The sequence below is a fragment of the Borostomias antarcticus genome (assembly GCF_949987555.1).
Source record: "Borostomias antarcticus genome assembly, chromosome: 24".
NCBI lineage: Eukaryota > Metazoa > Chordata > Actinopteri > Stomiiformes > Stomiidae > Borostomias > Borostomias antarcticus.
Genome location: NC_140257.1, coordinates 13,147,599 through 13,168,044, shown reverse-complemented (window position 1 = coordinate 13,168,044; position 20,446 = coordinate 13,147,599). Strand labels below are relative to the sequence as shown.

General features: G+C 46.9%; 1 protein-coding gene across 2 annotated transcripts in view; it reads right to left on the bottom strand.

Annotated features, from left to right (window-relative positions):
• LOC311325157 (WD repeat-containing protein 47-like) overlaps positions 1–12,139 on the bottom strand; it is a gene marked incomplete at its 5' end in the record, with an annotated part of 20,743 nt that extends 8,604 nt beyond the window's left edge. For both annotated transcript variants that reach the window (XM_084457820.1, XM_084457819.1), the window contains 7 exons: positions 2,012–2,129; positions 4,010–4,530; positions 8,465–8,641; positions 9,124–9,255; positions 10,061–10,145; positions 10,242–10,325; positions 11,982–12,139. In XM_084457820.1, coding sequence (XP_084313946.1) covers positions 2,012–2,129; positions 4,010–4,530; positions 8,465–8,641; positions 9,124–9,255; positions 10,061–10,145; positions 10,242–10,325; positions 11,982–12,139 — 1,275 coding nt within the window. The remainder of the gene's footprint in view (positions 1–2,011; positions 2,130–4,009; positions 4,531–8,464; positions 8,642–9,123; positions 9,256–10,060; positions 10,146–10,241; positions 10,326–11,981) is intronic.
• Positions 12,140–20,446: the final 8,307 nt, after the last annotated feature.

Below are 20,446 nucleotides of genomic sequence, written 5' to 3'. Positions count from 1 at the left end.
AGAGAGAGAGAGAGAGAGAGAGAAAGACAGAAGAAAACGTTTGCATGTGTGAGAACAGACTGTGTGTGTGAGAGAGAGAGAGAGAGAGAGAGAGAGAGAGAGAGAGAGAGAGAGAGAAAGACAGAAGAAAACGTCTGCATGTGTGAGAACAGACTGTGTGTGTGAGAGAGAGAGAGAAAGAGAGAGGAGAGGTAGAGAATGAGGGTGAAGTCATACTACTACTAATGTCTGGCGCCTCATCCTGCTCCTGGCTTGTATTGGTTTCCAGGGACACACGCACACGTACACACACACACACACACACACACACACCAGGTGAAGATAACGTAGCAGTATGCTTACAGACAGACAGACCAGACAGATATACTGCTGTTGTTGGTGACTGGTGTCAACCTTGGCTGTGACTCAAGACACAGCAGACAGGACAAGCAGTCAGAACAGCCCACAGGCAGGCAGGCAGACAGACAGACAGACAGACAGGCAGGCAGGCAGACAGATAGGACAGACAGACAGACAGACAGACAGACAGACAGACAGACAGACAGACAGACAGACAGACAGACAGACAGACAGACAGACAGACAGACGGAGGTGACTACTAACGCTAGTCGTGGTTTTCCACGCCAATGGGCGTTGAGGTACTCAATTTAAAATGATTCCGTCAGCGTCTATTCGACATTTTTCGCATGCACTGACTTTTCCTAAATATCTGAACTACACAAGTCTATGCTGTCATGATTTAAAATGTGTATTACACAAGGAGCTAGACATGTTCCTTTGTTTTTTTGAATACCCTGTATAAGCGCAAAGAACAACGTCTTTGAACGCTGGTACCAGTGGTAATCAGGTGCTTCTCTCCTCCAGCTGATTCGAGGCATGTGCATAATAAGCGCATTTAGACGATGAATGCGACACAGAAAAGACATTCAAGTCATTTGGAGACTATACTCTATACTGAGCAGCAGAATCACATGGAGGACCTGATGCCTCCTCCACAAAAAAAACCTGCCCACACAGCTCCTCCCTCACTCCGGGGAAGACGACTCAGCGCCAGGTGGACAAATGTTCCACAATAAAACCAAGGAGAGGAACTGTGTAAGTCTGCCCACGATACATTTGTGAGAGCTGCTCACTGAAACCTCAGAAGCTGTTGACTGTTGACACAAAATAATGATTTGGCAGAATCTGCACTTATTTCTCCCTTGAAGATTGTTTGGGTAACACAATGTCCTCAGACCTGTACTCTATCCCAGAGGGGAAATTGTTGAAATGTTAGTGATTTTTCACACTCGTGATTAATTTGTTTTCCCCAAATAAATGTTCTGAAATGTATTACATTGTGATGTTGTTGTTTCTTCCAACATAAAATCAAGTAGCTATGCTAAGCTAGGCTAGGCTATGGCTTGTGGGATGCGTGCGCTATTAAGATGCAAACTGCTGGGCCATTCCTGAGAACAATAGGACAATAAGACCTGACGCCCATGACCATGAGCACGTACTTTAGCAGTTACTGGTATGAAAAAATCTCCTCGCTGCTCGTGTGACGGTCTAGGGAGGCTGGATCGGAGGCTGTGAGCTGCAGATGGAGGATGACTCAGTGACTCACACACGAGACTCAAGATTCATCTCACCATATTATTAGACTGAGGAGGAAGGCAACACCCAAGTGTGTGTGTGTGTGTGTGTGTGTGTGAGTGTGTGTGTGTCTGTGTGTGTGAGTGTGTGTGACAGTGTGTGTGTGTGAGTGTGTGTGAGAGTGTGTGTGTGTGAGTGTGCGTGTGTGAGTGTGTGTGTGTCTGTGTGTGTGAGTGTATGAGTGTGTGTGAGAGTGTGTGTGTGTGAGTGTGCGTGTGTGAGTGTGTGTGTATGTGCGTGTGTGTGTGTGTGTGTGAGTGTGTGTGTGTCTGTGTGTGTGAGTGTGTGTGACAGTGTGTGTGTGATTGTGTGTGAGAGTGTGTGTGTGTGAGTGTGCGTGTGTGAGTGTGTATGTGCGTGTGTGTGAGTGTGTTACCTCGTTCGTGTCTGCAGAGCCAGGCGAGGGGGCGTCCTCTCCAGGGGCGGAGTCAGGCCGCAGGTTCTGGGGTCCTGCTGAACCCATCATCTTATCCACAGGCGTGTCGGTCCTGGAACTGCATGCACACGCACGCACACACACACACGGGCACGCACGCACGCACACACGCACACAGTTCAGATAACAACTACAGTACATACAGCACACACTGATGTGTGTAATTAACCTGATACACCTCCTTTAAGATCAACTGTCACTTAGCTGCCTGTTCACACCACTGTTCCCACACCTGGGCCCTGTACTACGAAACAGGATTACGGGGTTAGCGTGATAACTTCAGGTTCAAGCCTGGTTTATCCGTACTACGAAGGTGGTTCACTTTTCACCGTGCTATATCGCCGTGGTAACTTATGCTGCCGAGCTAACCTGCTCCGGGGCAGGTTAAGTTCCAGATTATGGATCAAAACGTATGAAGCACTGCCCGCTGACCGATCAATTCACTTGGAAAAAGGCATATGGACGTTAAGATTCTATATGGAACTTCAGTGTGCGAATTAAACAATAATCTGCTGTGCGCGAACAGCGAGAGGTTCTTAAGAAGACTTTTTTACAAACCGACAAAACCCTCTTTGGCTTTCCCCGATATCATGAAAAATTACAGAATGACAGCTGCTTGTGCTTGAGCCATATTTTGCCTTGTGCATTTACAGTCGTAGACTGTAGGCTATGCACTGTCTTGCGTTTTATTAGTCTACCTGCAGTTTCGTGTAGGCTGTGGGTGATGCGAGAACCATTTTTTATTCAATTTTCAAGTCTTTAATGTTGATTTATTAGACTAGCCTCCCGTTCCTAGGAACAAAGATATGTAGGCTACATTTGAATTGTCATAGCACCAATGCCTGACAATCAATGACGTTATACGATATGACGATGAAATAGGCTACTTTTCCCTGTAGGCGAGCCTACTTCATCTCGAGCTTCACTTTTTACATTTTAATAGCCTGTTTATCTCTAGTTCCTCTTGTATAGAGACTTCACATTGTCTACTCCAACCTGACACTATTAAAAACCATAGCCGACATTTGCTTTATTTAAGCATCCCCTGCCAGTCTAGGGGTTGCAGCTGAAAGAATAAGATATATTGATATAGGCTACAATTGCTTTACATGCCATAAGAATAGGCCTAGCCCAATGATCTAGCCTAGGGCCTACCTGTGTGGAGGATAATGATAAAACGTAGGGCAGTATTTTTCCAGCTTTCCTTCCTGCCTTTGGCAGTAGCCACTGTGTTGCGCCTATAGTTCATATTTCTATATTATTGCTCCTCTTGTGTAAAATACGGTGGACGGAACTTGGTTATGCGTAGGCTATTGTTTGCCTTGTCCATGGCCGTGTCCGAATACCCATACTAAGGTATGCGATTGGTCATTTCGAGCAAATACCTCCCCTTTTACCGTGAACGCGCTCATAGCTAGATTGGACCAGCTGGGTCGACTTAACGAGTTGATAGCCACCGTTGTAGTACCGTTTATCTGTGATTGCGGGTTGTCCGGTTTACTCGAGCGAGCTAGCGAAAAGTTGTCCTGGATATGTTGAATGAGCTTCGTAGTACGGGGCCCTGTTCTGTAGAAAGTTAACTCAAAACATTCAAGCCTTCCAGAACTTTCTATGACAGAGACCTAGTTCCTCTCAGTACAGCTCCTCAACTGCCTCCAGACATTACTCAGCGAAACCTCCATACCTCTATTCTCATCCCGGTCACCTACATTAAGTACTTTGCGTTCTACTTTTCTTCTCTTAAAGCCAGACTCACAGAAGTGACGCCGTAACCGGAAAAGCCTGCGGCCAATGACATGAGGCTGAGTAACTTGTTATTTGACTCTCTTGAATCACTGGCGAGTTTCGCCCTGCTCGTTCCACCTTTAACCACAACAAAGGGCCGGGTTCTATGACCCCCCCCCGCCCGCCCCTCCCCCCCCCCCCCACCCCGCTCACCTCTCAGGCGACTCCTCGAAGATGCTGTGGCAGTCGGAGCTCTCCATCATCAGGCTCCTGCTCACGCTCTGCGCGCCGGGGTAGTGGAAGTTGGCGAAGGACTGCGACATGGGCGACACCCCTCCCCTCCCGGCGCCGGCCGCCGCGTCCCCCCCGGCCGCGCCCCCCCTCTTGCCCTGGCCCGACAGGCCGAAGGAGAGGCCGTCCAGGGCAGGGTTGAGGGAGCGCGACATGTAGGTGTCGGCGGACTGCGGGCGGCGCAGTGGCGACGGCGGATAGGGCGACAGCTTGCTGATGAGCGGCGTGAGGAGGTCGGAGTAGCCGGCCTTGAGGGGCTTGACCAGGCGGTCCACGTGGATGTTGAGCTGCTTCTGCTCGAAGGCGCAGGAGAAGACGCTGTGGGAGAGGTTCTGCATCCAGGACAGCAGGGACAGGTCCAGGTCGTCGCAGCCGTTGCCACAGAGCATGTCCACTCCCAGAAGGACCTCGCCCTCCGTGATCTCCTCCCCCGTCGCCTTGCTCTGGGAGGGGGGGGGGGGGGGAGAGTGAGCGCACCAGGGGTTACCTTCTCCATCAGTCTGCTAGTTTATCCATCCAACTATGCATCCACTCCTCTGTCCGTCCGTCCGTCCGTCCGTCCGTCCGACCGACCGACCGACCGACCGACCGACCGACCGACCGTCCAGCCAGCCAGCCAGCCAGCCATCCGACCATCCATCCATCCATCCACCCACCCATCCATTAATTTATCCATCCATCCATCCATCCATCCACCCATCCACCCACCCATCCACCCATCCATCCATCCATCCATCCACCCACCCACCCATTCATTTATCCATCCATCCATCCATCCACCCACCCATCCATCCATCCATCCATCCATCCATCCATCCATCCATCCATCCATCCATCCATCCATCCATCCATCCATCCACCCACCCATCCACCCATCCAATCATTCATTCATTCATCCATCCATCCACCCACCCACCCACCCACCCATCCACCCATCCACCCATCCATTCATTCATTCATCCATCCATCCACCCACCCACCCATCCACCCATCCATTCATTCATTCATCCATCCATCCACCCACCCACCCACCCACCCACCCACCCACCCACCCACCCACCCACCCATCCACCCATTCATTCATCCATCCATCCATCCATCCACCCACCCACCCACCCACCCACCCACCCATCCAATCATTCATTCATCCATCCATCCATCCATCCATCCATCCATCCATCCATCCATCCATCCATGCAGCCACCCATCCATCCATCTGACCATCCACCCATCCAGCCAGCCTTGGGAGACCATCCTGATCTCGCGAGTTCACATTCTGCTTTGCTACATGGATCAGTCTGGCAAGTTATGTGCTTGTGGCCGAACCACAGTGGTTTGATTTCAGACCAATCAACGCCCTATGAGGAACTAGTGGTTTTAATGACAGCGAGAAGTCAAAAACAACAATGGCATCTCCTAGAGGTTAGAGTAGATGCTGCTATAGTTCTTCATTGAAAGAAGAGCAAAGAGCGGCACTGAAGGCTTTTCTCGAACTGTTTTTGCTCTTCTACTGTACGTTACTGTACATGATCTAATTGGTTGAAGTTAGCCCATGATAGACGGTGATAGACAGATGGTTCATCTAATCACCTGCCAAGCATTTTTTGGAAAGTGCCTGCCTTTTTCCAAACGGTTTCCAAGGACCACTTCCCAGATGGCTTTGTGTAACAGACCATCTGGTGAGTCTGGTTACCATCCAGCTATCCCTTCCTCAGATGATGGTTTGATGCATTCTGGGAAAACTGAGACATGAAGCCAAAAGGTAACACTCGTCTCTCTGGTCTAAACCTGAGCCCTGACCGGTCTCTCTCCTCTAAACCTGAGCCCTGACCGGTCTCTCTCCTCTAAACCTGAGCCCTGACCGGTCTCTCTCCTCTAAACCTGAGCCCTGACCGGTCTCTCTCCTCTAAACCTGAGCCCTGACCGGTCTCTCTCCTCTAAACCTGAGCCCTGACCCGTCTCTCTGGTCTAAACCTGAGCCCTGACCGGTCTCTCTCCTCTAAACCTGAGCCCTGACCCGTCTCTCTCCTCTAAACCTGAGCCCTGACCGGTCTCTCTCCTCTAAACCTGAGCCCTGACCGGTCTCTCTGGTCTAAACCTGAGCCCTGACCGGTCTCTCTGGTCTAAACCTGAGCCCTGACCGGTCTCTCTCCTCTAAACCTGAGCCCTGACCAGTCTCTCTCTCCTCTAAACCTGAGCCCTGACCGGTCTCTCTCCTCTAAACCTGAGCCCTGACCGGTCTCTCTGGTCTAAACCTGAGCCCTGACCAGTCTCTCTGGTCTAAACCTGAGCCCTGACCAGTCTCTCTGGTCTAAACCTGAGCCCTGACCGGTCTCTCTCCTCTAAACCTGAGCCCTGACCGGTCTCTCTCCTCTAAACCTGAGCCCTGACCGGTCTCTCTCCTCTAAACCTGAGCCCTGACCGGTCTCTCTGGTCTAAACCTGAGCCCTGACCAGTCTCTCTGGTCTAAACCTGAGCCCTGACCGGTCTCTCTCCTCTAAACCTGAGCCCTGACCGGTCTCTCTCCTCTAAACCTGAGCCCTGACCGGTCTCTCTCCTCTAAACCTGAGCCCTGACCGGTCTCTCTCCTCTAAACCTGAGCCCTGACCCGTCTCTCTCCTCTAAACCTGAGCCCTGACCGGTCTCTCTCCTCTAAACCTGAGCCCTGACCGGTCTCTCTCCTCTAAACCTGAGCCCTAACCGGTCTCTCTGGTCTAAACCTGAGCCCTGACCGGTCTCTCTCCTCTAAACCTGAGCCCTGACCGGTCTCTCTCCTCTAAACCTGAGCCCTGACCAGTCTCTCTCTCCTCTAAACCTGAGCCCTGACCCATCTCTCTCCTCTAAACCTGAGCCCTGACTGGTCTCTCTCCTCTAAACCTGAGCCCTGACCGGTCTCTCTCCTCTAAACCTGAGCCCTGACCCGTCTCTCTCCTCTAAACCTGAGCCCTGACCGGTCTCTCTCCTCTAAACCTGAGCCCTGACCCGTCTCTCTCCTCTAAACCTGAGCCCTGACCGGTCTCTCTCCTCTAAACCTGAGCCCTGACCCGTCTCTCTCTCCTCTAAACCTGAGCCCTGACCAGTCTCTCTCTCCTCTAAACCTGAGCACTGACCGGTCTCTCTCCTCTAAACCTGAGCCCTGACCGGTCTCTCTCCTCTAAACCTGAGCCCTGACCGGTCTCTCTCCTCTAAACCTGAGCCCTGACCGGTCTCTCTCCTCTAAACCTGAGCCCTGACCGGTCTCTCTCCTCTAAACCTGAGCCCTGACCGGTCTCTCTCCTCTAAACCTGAGCCCTGACCGGTCTCTCTGGTCTAAACCTGAGCCCTGACCGGTCTCTCTGGTCTAAACCTGAGCCCTGACCGGTCTCTCTGGTCTAAACCTGAGCCCTGACCGGTCTCTCTCCTCTAAACCTGAGCCCTGACCGGTCTATCTCCTCTAAACCTGAGCCCTGACCGGTCTCTCTCTGGTCTAAACCTGAGCCCTGACCGGTCTCTCTCCTCTAAACCTGAGCCCTGACCGGTCTCTCTCCTCTAAACCTGAGCCCTGACCGGTCTCTCCCCTCTAAACCTGAGCCCTGACCGGTCTCTCTCCTCTAAACCTGAGCCCTGACCGGTCTCTCTCCTCTAAACCTGAGCCCTGACCCGTCTCTCTGGTCTAAACCTGAGCCCTGACCGGTCTCTCTGGTCTAAACCTGAGCCCTGACCGGTCTCTCTCCTCTAAACCTGAGCCCTGACCGGTCTCTCTCCTCTAAACCTGAGCCCTGACCGGTCTCTCTGGTCTAAACCTGAGCCCTGACCGGTCTCTCTCCTCTAAACCTGAGCCCTGACCGGTCTCTCTCTGGTCTAAACCTGAGCCCTGACCGGTCTCTCTGGTCTAAACCTGAGCCCTGACCGGTCTCTCTCCTCTAAACCTGAGCCCTGACCGGTCTCTCTCCTCTAAACCTGAGCCCTGACCGGTCTCTCTCCTCTAAACCTGAGCCCTGACCCGTCTCTCTCCTCTAAACCTGAGCCCTGACCGGTCTCTCTGGTCTAAACCTGAGCCCTGACCGGTCTCTCTCCTCTAAACCTGAGCCCTGACCGGTCTCTCTCCTCTAAACCTGAGCCCTGACCGGTCTCTCTCCTCTAAACCTGAGCCCTGACCCGTCTCTCTCCTCTAAACCTGAGCCCTGACCGGTCTCTCTCCTCTAAACCTGAGCCCTGACCGGTCTCTCTCCTCTAAACCTGAGCCCTGACCCGTCTCTCTCCTCTAAACCTGAGCCCTGACCGGTCTCTCTCCTCTAAACCTGAGCCCTGACCGGTCTCTCTCCTTTAAACCTGAGCCCTGACCGGTCTCTCTCCTCTAAACCTGAGCCCTGACCGGTCTCTCTCCTCTAAACCCACCTGGCAGAAGTCCACGCAGCACTCGTACAGCACGCCCTTGAGGAGCAGCTGGAAGAGACGGTTCCCGCTGGCCTTGAACCCTGCCTCGCTCAGCTTCCTGTCTGCGGGGATGAACTCTGCCACCATGCTGCACGCCTCCTCGAAACACTGCACCCGTGCCGTGCTGGGGTTCCACTCCTGGGGTGGGAGGGGGGGCGTTACACACATGAGAATGGAACAAAAACATTGCTAACATTATGACGTTATCGAACAGAATCGAGTTAGGCACTATTAGTGCAAAATCAGATCGGGTTCAAAGAATTACATTAGAAATTGGCTTTGCTAACAATGGCTTTGTCAAACAGATCATGTTACGCATCATTTCGACCTCTATTATGTAAGGGACCTGGAATTTAGATGTTATATTTCTGGTAATCACAGAGCAGTGCTCTAAGTTCAACCAGGCTGCACAATGGCCGAAAGCTGGCTAGTGGAGACGCAGCCTAGTTAACTGGCCACATCACAGCCACGTGTAAAATGTGCTCCTGTGAAAAGGAGACCCTAGTCTCGTTGGATTCTCCTGCGTAAATAAATGTTAATTTAAATTGCCGTCCAGATGACCGTCAGATGTGGTCTCCTGTGAGCGGACCTGGAGCAGGGGGTACTGTACTGTACTGTACCTTGAACTCTGCGTGGTTGGTGAGGCGGGGCAGGGTGAGGAGCAGACACAGCTTGCTGTAGTCATCTTTACACGGGCAGAACTCCTCCAGGGCGTGGAGACACTTCACCGCCTCCTGCATGGTGAACTCCAACTGGGAGAACACGAGAGAGAGAGAGAGAGAGAGAGAGAGAGAGAGAGAGAGAGAGAGAGAGAGAGAAAGAGAGAGAGAGGATATGGAATCTCACTTCTCAACAGTCCAACTATATGGCTGAATGATCATTGCATTTTAAACTCATACTAATTATAATATGAATATATTTAATTTACTGTGTACACTTTTCATAAACTCAAACGGCGTACTTTCTTATTGCTTTCCTGTAAAGCCTTTGAACCAAACCCTATGAGTTGAAACGAAGACCAGAATGAAGCCGTCTATTCTGAACATCAAGGCAACAGGAAATATCCCTGTGGACCCTGGAGCTTAGTGTCATCGCCCACTCTGAGGCAAATATTGTAAATGCCAGAGAAAAAGAAATTATGTCATGTCTGATGTCCACACAACTGTGGGACTTAGAAGTAAATTCTGATGATACGCAATCAAACACATGATAACACACATGGCTGGTTAGATTAAACAGCACACGCGCACGCACGCACGCACACACAGACACACACACACATACGGACCTAGAGACACACTAGCCCTGGGTGACACGGGGTGAATTCTCAGATACACTGTGCATGTCTGACATTACAGCTAATTTAGGAGGATGAGTAGACAGACAATTGTTTTCTACATACTGTTATGTGTGTGTGTGTGTGTGTGTGTGTGTGTGTGTGTGTGTGTGTGTGTGTGTGTGTGTGTGTGTGAGAGAGAGGAACAGAGAGGGCAAAAGATAGACATTGAGAGAGACAGAGAGGCAGACAGAGAGAAATAGACGAAGGGAGAGACTCACATGCTGTGGCTCTTCCTCTGCCGACATGGCGTTGTTCACACAGAGGGCTTCCAGAAACTTCTGCTTCAGAACGATATAACGGAACCTACAACACAACAGCTCAGCTTTATCCCTCTAAATTCAAGAATTAGACAATACAGTACTTCCTCCGCAAATAAGTGTGAATAACCAGTAACCTCACTTTTTTCTGTCAAACTTGTCCATGCACTCCAACGGCTGAATAAACTGGAGCACTTCATCCCACTGACCGTCCAACACCAGTTGTCTGAACACAGAGGAAAAGGAAAGACACACTGGTGGTTATTAGGTAAGCAAACATGTAGGCTAGTTAGTACTAGTATGTCATTGAGACATAAAGCCACTACTTGTGAGCTAAAACCATTGACGTGTCTGGGATAAAATGAGATACACAATTTTGTTCTCGGAGAGCTGCAACAGAACACACAAAAACCAGAAGCTTCCTCGCTCCCCTTCATTACGGAGGAATCCCGCTAATTGTCTTTTTGTGAGAGGTTCCAGAGTAATAAACCAGTTGGGAAGAACTGAACAGGAGGCGATGAATAGGCACTGTGTGACAACCTCATCCCAGAATGCATTTCACACTCCGAGTGGAGGCCCAACGAGGTCTTGAGACAGACAGTACGCTATTGGCTGACATTCAGAGGTACGCCCCACTATCAACCCAGGGCTTTTCCTGGCTCAAAATGAGGCGGAGGTGGTACCTTAAGTGGGGGTCTGGGAGTGGCCCCGGGAAATTTGGGGCATCAAATCTTGATTTCCTGAATTCTGGTGAATTTTCTATGCACTAATGTGTGCTGGATTAGCTTGTCTGCCTAACTATATTAGCCTACATAATAAGCTTCATTGTGTTTATTTATTTCTAAATAGCAAACAGCCTATAACATTTGTGAGGGCATATCAAGGCACTGTGACTATAATGTAGGTTGTCAGGCCAAACATGTACTGTAGGCTAGACAGTAGACCTGAGGTTTTATGTCAATGGATGGAGAAGAGGCTCCCCACTCCCATAGAGAAAGCATTGTCTGTTCTATAACGTCTAGGCGTTTAACTCATGGGAGGAAAACTTTGGTTTTCACCGCTACCAAGAACAGCACCGCATGAGTGTGTAACTAGCGAATCGTCTGAATGGAAAAAAGTTCCCACCAGAACAATTATGAGCTCCCAATTATATTTCAAGGTCGCACAGATGACATGTTTACAAAATAAATCAATTGAAAACAAAAAATTAGCACCTACTACGCAAAATGTGTGCAGGTTGGCAGGTCTTAGTGTTTTTTTCTCGAGAGCTGGAGGCGGCACGAAATTTGACGGCCTCGTAATTCTCTATGCAGGAAAAACCCTGCAACCTACCACAGTGCTTTCACTCTCTGTGTGACCTACCTGCAAGGAACACTTTGGAATCTATCTAGGCTAATAAAAGTTTAAGCTACTTCAAAGTGGAAGTCATCTACAGTATGTAGCCCATCCGAGGCATTCTGAATGAGGACTAAAGTTGACCTTGTCGCAAACGTATAGATACTGAACGCTCAGCTGGCCCTGTCAAGTGTCAATAATATCAAGCTTATGCAGTGATAGCCGACATAAGAGCAGTGACGAAGTCCATGGTGTGACCATCCATGAGCCACCTTGCTGAACAGAGTATACCAACTAGAAAAGAGGAGGAAGAGGAAGATCTGAAAGGGAAAGAGTAGCAGTAGTGGTACTATTACTAGTAGTAATAGTAGTAGTAGTAGTAGTAGTAGTAGTAGTAGTAGTAGTAGTAGTAATAGTAATAATAGTAGTCGTAGCACCAGTAAAGCCATACTATACTGCAGTAGCCTAATAGTTTTGTTAGTGATGGTGAACTAGTAGCAGTAGTAGTAGTGAACTATTTATTAGTGATTACGGTCACTGAGAGTACCTGAGGAAAAGCATGTCGTCAGAGTAGAGGCCGTTGATGACGCCGCTCTCCTTCTCCAGGGCCAGCATGCTGATGTGTAGCTTCCTGGAGTTGAGGAAGTCCAAGATCACCTTGATGATCTCCACCTCCTTCACGTTGATGGTCTCCTCCGCTGTCATGGCGATGACGACGGGCTGCCATGCAGGACAACAAAACAATCTGTCAATTTTACGGGGGCCCAGAATGTCAACATATGGTGCGTGTGTGTGCATGCGCATATCCTTATTTTAATCATAATCATATCATTTTTGTACATGAACTGTACTGTATGTGTGAAGACTACTTTGTAAGTAGGAGCTATATGCTTTAGTTCCGAGTAACTTTGCTTTCTCGACTGTAAGTCTTAACAAGTGGTTCTCTGCAACATTTGTCAGAGCGTCTGTCACACACAGTGGAAGTTGTTCACCAATCTATTTGTTCCTCCTGGCTCCTGCACTGAGTCTGTGACTAACTAAATTCGAACGGCCTGGCAGAACCTAATACATCCATGCTCTTATCTCAACTGTTTCACTCCCTTCCTGCAAACAAGCAAAGGAAATAAGCACCTGTCGTCTCGGGTCCATGCAGACATAAACATGCCGTGATAATGATGCCAAATGTTACTCGTCTGCACATGATGATTAGCTAACAGCCTCGTTCAGGGCAGTAACAGGGCCATGTCTGCAGCTACAGTTAATGCAGTTACATATAACTGTGCTTTCAATTATGCAATAACGACACATAACAGACAAGAAGCATGATGGCATGTTAGTGACCAAATATCAGTTTTTGCATGAGCAATTGCTCATTCATTCAAACCGGCAACATCTGTCAAGACACAATACCGGTAATTTAACTGAATAAAGACCCCCATATCTGCGTTTGACTTGTTTGCTACCTAGACAATGTCTCGCATATCAACATCCCTAACCTGCGTGCAATCTTTTTGTATACCAAATAGCTATAGCTAGCTAAGCAATGCAGGTTCTGGGTGGGGTTCAATACAATACGCAACTGCTAGCAAGCTGAAGCTACCGTGAGCTAGCTAATAAACAGGCTTTCGAGTGAGAGGAGTCACAACATAAGAAGCTTAGCGAGCCAGCTGGCTATTTAGCTAGAATAGATAGCGGACAGGTATGTTAGTTATGCTAAATATCTTAATAGCTAGCTAGCATTCTATAACCAGATACACAGCTAGCTGGTCGTGAAGACTTGCTTATCGAGAGTGCACAGCCAAACCGCTATGACAGCCTGAAAACAAGGGAAGACTGGGCCGCTAGCCAGGCCAGGCATGGATGGACATGCAGTCATCATCCGTGAGCTAGCTGACTAGCTCTGCTCTCACGGCGGGCGGGGCGGGGTGCGGAGCTAAGCTTCCCTTCCCTTCCCTACCCTTCCCACGCACTGCTAGCGGTTACAAACAAAAGATTTTGACCCACCTGTGTCTAAATATGCATGGGCTGAATAGCTGCTCCGCAGATGTCTGTCTGTTTTGAAGACAAACGCCGTCACGGTATTCCTGCTTGTTTTTGTTAGTCTGCCTCCACTCCTCTCTGTGGCTGCTTGCTCGATCTTTCCGCTGCTGCTCCCCGGCCAGCCCCTGGTTGTCAAGCACGCGTCCCACCAATCAAATCAGAGATCTCTCACGGAGGCAAAGGGTATGGGGGTAAATCAGTGCGGTAGTGTATATCGATATCCAAATTATTGTAAATGCACAGACTATGAGTCATAAGTATAATTTATATACAAGTACACAGTAAACATGCTGGCGGTGGGGGTGGGTGTAGGAAAGGGGGGTTGGGGTGGGGGGGGGGGGGCAAAGGGGCCTCCGCCCTGCGCCCACAGTTCTAAGGGACACCTTAAGCCCAAGACTGAACATGCATTTTTGTTGTTTAGTTGAACATTTTGAATAAAGTTTGTTTAATGTGTCTTGATTGCTGCAAAAAATAAAAAGTCAAACTCACGTCTTGTGGGCTATTTGTTTTGTGTTTGACTTTGACACCCCCTTCCGCCAATCTGATACGGTCTGAGACGCTCATGAGCCGTGACCTTTAGAAGTGCAGTGCTGTGATCAGTTTGGACTTGAGCTAGGTAGCTGTAGTAGCCCTATTCAATCATTCAATTCCATACTCTTTGGCCAGGCTAGTGGGCAGATCACATGGTCAGGGTTACGAAGTCAGGCTAGAGGATATTGGTGGATATGTTACGTGCAAAAAGTGCTTTTATATAAAGGATGGGGGGCTACAACTGTAGCCACATCGAAGAAAAGGCTTTCATCTTTCGAAAAATGTCTTCACTTTTGTCTGTAGATGCAGTAATGTAGACCGAGTGAAAAAAGTCTTTGTACACAATGAATGGTCCTTAGCAGTGCGGTATTCAAGCAATTGCCCACGAGAGGCAGTGGGTTACAAGGGATTTTACAAAAGCTACGGGACGTTGTTAGGCCCGACGCGATAGTGGAGTGCCTAAAACCCCGTAGCTGTTGTAAAATCCTGTGTAACCCACTGCCTCGAGCTTCCATAACATTAATGGTAGCAGTCAGTGGCTAAAGCCGTTACACTGTTTATTCCTGTAACGTTAGCTATTTTGCTGCAATTGGTTCAACTTCTGTTTCTGTCATTACCTGCTGTATGCACTTCCCTTTAGGTGGTGAAGTAAGTAGACAGTAATCTCTGAGAATGTCCCGCATGGGAGTCCAATGCTCTGACCACTACTTTACTTGTGGAATTTAGGTAAGGGATAAAAAGGTTGGAGTGAAAGGATGAACATGTGGAGTTTTGGGGTATAGTCCCATAAAGTCATCCCCACCGGGTCTTGAACCCGGTCTCCCGGGTGGGAGTCCAATGCTCTGACCACTACTCTACTTGTGCAGTGGAGATTGGGGGGTTGGTTTTGGTGTCCTTCTTCCAGTCCCTAGTGTGGGTTGGGGTTAGAATAAGGGTTGGGGTTGGGACAGGATCTGATCTGTAAGGCAAGGGGTAAAGGTTGGAATGAAAGGATGAACATGTGGAGGTTTGGGGTATCGTCCCATAAAGTCATCCCCACCGGGTCTTGAACCCCGGTCTCCCGGATGGGAGTCCAATGCTCTGACCACTAGTTGTGTAGTGAAAATCAGCAGGTTGATATTGGTGTCCTTCTTGATTTTGGTGTGCTGGGACTACTGCCTCTTGTGGTGCCAACAGAGAAATGCAAGCCAACATTGTCGGGAGGAAGGGAGGGAGTGATAACCCGACAAACATTATACTAGGTGCGCTGACTTCCAGCTACGCACAAAAAAACGAGTTTTTCTTGGTGGAAAAAAGAGAGATATGACAAGTAGGCTCCGTAAAGTAGGCCGAGTATAGGCTATAAGATATGTTTAGACAAAATATATTTGGAAAACTAGTTAAAGTTGTGTCTTATATTACAGTATTCTATTTTTAGCACATGTAATTTATTTCTTGATTTCAGCAGATCGTGTGATAATTGTTTGTCGATCTACTAGGCGAGAGCCATGTGCGTCATGTCTTCATATTTCACCCCTCTCTTATTCCTCTGTGTAAGGGCACAACATTAGGCACTGCTGGGATGTTTGGCTTGAGGATCATCCCTGGACCCTGAGCTGTAACTGGAACCATCTCGTCTGCCATCCTTTCAGGCCTTCAACAACTCAGGCATCAGAAAAGAGCTTGCGAAGGCAAAGCGGTCGAAGTCATCTTCAGATCAAAATTGGCAACGTGTATCCTAAGGTGAGCAAAAGTGACCACTAGGGAGCAGCAAAACCCAATCACGTCAGAGAGCCTCTGCATACTCAGATCAGAAAAAGTCTTATTTCCATCATTTTACTGCTTATGCCCACTCCTCTGATAAAATTGAGTCTGAATTACATTACATTACAGTCATTTAGCTGACACTTTTATCCAAAGTGACTTACAATAATTGCATTAAAGTAGGAAAAGCCAATGTACTACTACTTGCAAGAACTCACAAGTGCATCTACTTTCTAAAACAAGTGACTAAGAGCATAATCTAGTGCTGAAAGCAAAGTGCAAGAATAGCAATCTAATAAATACAACAGGTGAGGGAGGATCGTGGTAGTACTTCTTGATGAGTTTTGAGCCTGCGGCAAAAGATGGGCCGCAACTCTACTGTCCTGACGTTGGTGGGCAGTTTAGGGTTCCAGGGGTTTAATGGCTGACACCGGGTTCCAAGCAAGGAGAGAGTTGCAGTAGTCCAGGCGGGAGATGACAAGGGCATGGATGGATGAGCACCTGCGCCGTTTCGTCAGTGAATTGGAGAAGCTGCAGCTAGATAAAGGAGCATTGTACTGTACACGCTGACTGGCAGCAAACAACAAATTCCCTATTATTTAGGCTTTAATGTCATTGAACGCCTTGTGCTAGACAGTCTACAGGACCAGATGAGACACGGGGAGAAAGAGAAACTTGTGAAGCTTGTGAAGACAGTAAAAATTATTTACGTTAAAAATGATTGAAACATTTCCTCATCTCAACAAAAACCTTAATTAATGCAGTGAGTGTAGGACACATGTGTGTCCATAATGTGAGAGCAGCAAAGGAGAGGGTAACTCCATTCAAATTGAGTGTAGGGTACAGGCCTTAGGGTACAGGCCTTAGAGTACAGGCCTAGAGTACAGGCCTTATAGTACAGGCCTTAGAGCACAGGCCTAGAGTACAGGCCTTAGAGTACAGGCCTTAGAGTACAGGCCTAGAGTACAGGCCTTAGAGTACAGGCCTTAGAGTACAGGCCTAGAGTACAGGCCTAGAGTACAGGCCTAGAGTACAAGCCTCGATGACCTGGTTTTTGAGCCTGATGAGAACTTACAGTTGCCTGAAGGGCTAGAGTTTGGTGATCCTGTTATTGTGCAAAACCTTATAAATCACAACAGTTATGACTTGGTTGTTTAGGACCCAAATGCATGACACAGAGGCAGTGGAAACATTTTAATGTCTGCAGGGCTTTTAATGACAAAAAGGGTCACTCAAATATCGGGTCAGGGGAGAAAAAATGGAAAGAGGAAAAAAGCGGATTAGGGAATGGAATCATGTATGGACAAAAAGACACTACTGTTTGTATCTCAGAAATGTGAACCGTGGATCGTCAGGGACATCTATTACACTCTTCACAGTGACTATAGTTCTTTACAACCTTACTACCTATAGGTCATTCCAGAATTGGAGGACAATTAGGCATCTACACTTTTAAAAAACTGACCATTTATTTTTTACCATTTTCTGTTATGTATTTAATAAAAACAGGCAAAAAAACATCAACAATGTGATTGGTCCAGCTCAGGCATCAAAGGTACACTTTTTATGAGAGGTTTTATTTGCTGTGTGTGCTATGCTTGGCGCAACCCTGTTACCAAAACTCAGGAACCTGAAAACAGTATATTTTAAAATATTTTTCAGTAAATCCTTATACCATTAAGTAAAGAATGTCACATTCACCATGAATACTCACTCATTTAAAATAAAATGGGATTATACACATTACATTTTATGCAACCCTATTACTCTAGCGCATCCCTGTTACTCAAATTATGGTAACAGGGTTGCAAATCCATGCTAATGTTAGCTTTTACTGTACCTCAGGAACAGATGCTAGTGGAGTAATGTTTGTTAGCATCAAGGTTGAGGTCAAACATAGTTATATGAATAAAAAAAAGTTTTTTTTTTTTTTTTTGTCTTATTCTAAGAATATGAGTAACAGGGTAATTAGTTAGAGTGACACAGTCAATCAAGGTTGAAAAGATTAGAAAAATATGAAAAGTTGAAGAGAGGACTTACCTTTGGTCTTGCCATTTCGTTACCTAATGTCTTGATGATGTAATTTCCTGTGTGACATGTAACTCACATATTTTTCTCCTCCTCTGCTAGGCTGAATAGGTTTAAGTAACAGGGTTGCATGCATGTTGTGGGACACAACTTAAGCTTATTATTACAACTATTTAAAATATGTTGAATAATAATAATAATAATAATAAAACATTATAAGAGACATAGATCAAGATAATAATAGCAAGAAAAGTAAATTTAAAACATATTTTTAATGTTATATTTGACATGCAAGTTGGTCAACAAGAAGGCGGGACAAGAGCAAAATTATGTTTTGGGGGGTGCATGAGAGTTATTAGGTATTTTAAAAAATATTTTGGAATAATTTTTTCAACAACTATATTTATGTTTGGTCTCAGGACAAGTATAAATTACATAACAATGTAATGTTTTAATATTTTTGTTTATATTATATGACATTTCATGGCTGGGACTGAAAATGTGCTCCAATTCTGGAATGGCCCCTATATACACAGCTATGTAAACTATTACATTACTTTACATTCATGTGATAGTACATAACTCTTATGTTTGAAAGAAGAGACTGAGCAGTGTGGCCTGGGGCCGTCTTGTCCATCTGTATATGGCTGTGATGTGATGCCTTTCTGTGTACAGGACAGATAAAAACACTCAACCCAAAGCCTCAGAGCCATTCCTGCTAGTTTACAATGGTTAACTGTAAACTAGCAGGAACTGTAAGCTGTATTACATTGGTTACACTAGCTAACCGTTTACTGACAGGTTTAGTCAACTTCAATTTCTACACTTCTGTGAACAAGTTAAACAAACAATTACCTGTCAGGATTCTTTGTTCATAGCTAACATTAGCTAAATAATTAGCTAGCACTGACAGGTCCAGTAAATTTCAATTTACAAGTTTACAAGTTCTGCACATGTACTCTGATAGTTCTGATAATTTATTGCAGAACACTGTATTCGTTTTTTCACAGCTGCTTTGTAGTCTTCATGTTGACCTGACTGGATTTGGCAGCAGATGACAGTCCATAATGGCGGCAACGCTACGCAAGCGCCCTCTTCAGGCGGGTGCCAAAAATTCATAGGCTAAGTGTCCCCTCTTGGCATTCCATCCTCTTTGGCCAGGCTAGTGGACATTGGTGGATATGTGCTACTTACGTGCAAAAAGTGTTTTTATATAAGGCTTTAATGTCATTGAACGCCTTGTGCTAGACAGTCTACAAGACCAGACGAGACACGGGGAGAAAGAGAAACTTGTGAAGCTTGTGAAGACAGTAAAAATTATTTACGTTAAAAATGATTGAAACATTTCCTCATCTCAGCAAAAACCTTAATTAATGCAGTGAGTGTAGGACACATGTTTGTCCATAATGTGAGGGCAGCTATGAGAGGGTAGCTCCATTCAAATTCAGTGTAGGGTACAGGCCTTAGGGTACAGGCCTTAGAGTACAGGCCTTAGAGTACAGGCCTTAGAGTACAGGCCTAGAGTACAGGCCTAGAGTACAGGCCTTAGAGTACAGGCCTTAGAGTACAGGCCTTAGAGTACAGGCCTTAGAGTACAAGTCTTAGAGTACAGGCCTTAGAGCACAGGCCTAGAGTACAGGCCTTAGAGTAAAGGCCTTAGAGAACAGGCCTTAGAGTACAAGCCTTAGAGTACAGGCCTAGAGTACAGACCTTAGAGTACAGACCTTAGAGTACAAGCCTTAGAGTACAGGCCTTAGAGTACAGGCCTTAGAGTACAGGCCTTAGAGCACAGGCCTTAGAGTACAGGCCTTATAGTACAGGCCTTATAGTACAGGCCTTAGAGTACAGGCCTTAGAGTACAGGCCTAGAGTACAGGCCTAGAGCACAGGCCTTAGAGTACAGGCCTAGAGTACAGGCCTAGAGTACAGGCCTAGAGTACAGGCCATAGAGTACAGACCTTAGGGTACAGGCCTTGATGACCTGATTTTTGAGCCTGATGAGAACTTACAGTTGCCTGAAGGGCTAGAGTTTGGTGATCCTGTTGTGTCAGTGAGGCATGGTGCACTCCCAAAAATCATTGTTATTGTGCAAAACCTCAATCACAACAGTTATGACTTGGTCGTTTAGGACCCAAATGCATGACACAGAAGCAGTGGAAAATTTTGAATGTCTGCAGGGCTTTTAATAACAAAAAGGGTAATTCAAATATCGGGTCTGGGAAGAAGAAATGGAAAGAGGAAAAAAGTGGATTAGGGAATGGAATTAATCACGTAGGTATGGACAAAAAGACACTACACGAACAGAGAAGTAAGCTAAAAACAGCTCGGTACTTGCCACAGGAATACAGGTGCATCTTAAACAATTAGGATATCGTGGAAAAGTTCATTATTTCTGTAATTTATTTCAAAAAGTAAAACTTTTCATATATTCTGTATTCATTAGACATATAAAGTGATATATTTCAAGCCTTTTTTGTTTTAAAGATGCCATTAAATCAAAAAAGCATTTGTTTCCATATTGGATCAAATCCTTGGTAATAGTGTGCACCTATTTAAGAATATATGCCAACATAAAAATAAAAATAAACAGTTTCGTTGTAATCTTATATAAAATGTTTTTCTTCTTCCTGTAAAAGAAAATCTCCCGAGTGCTTACGTCAGCAATGCACGC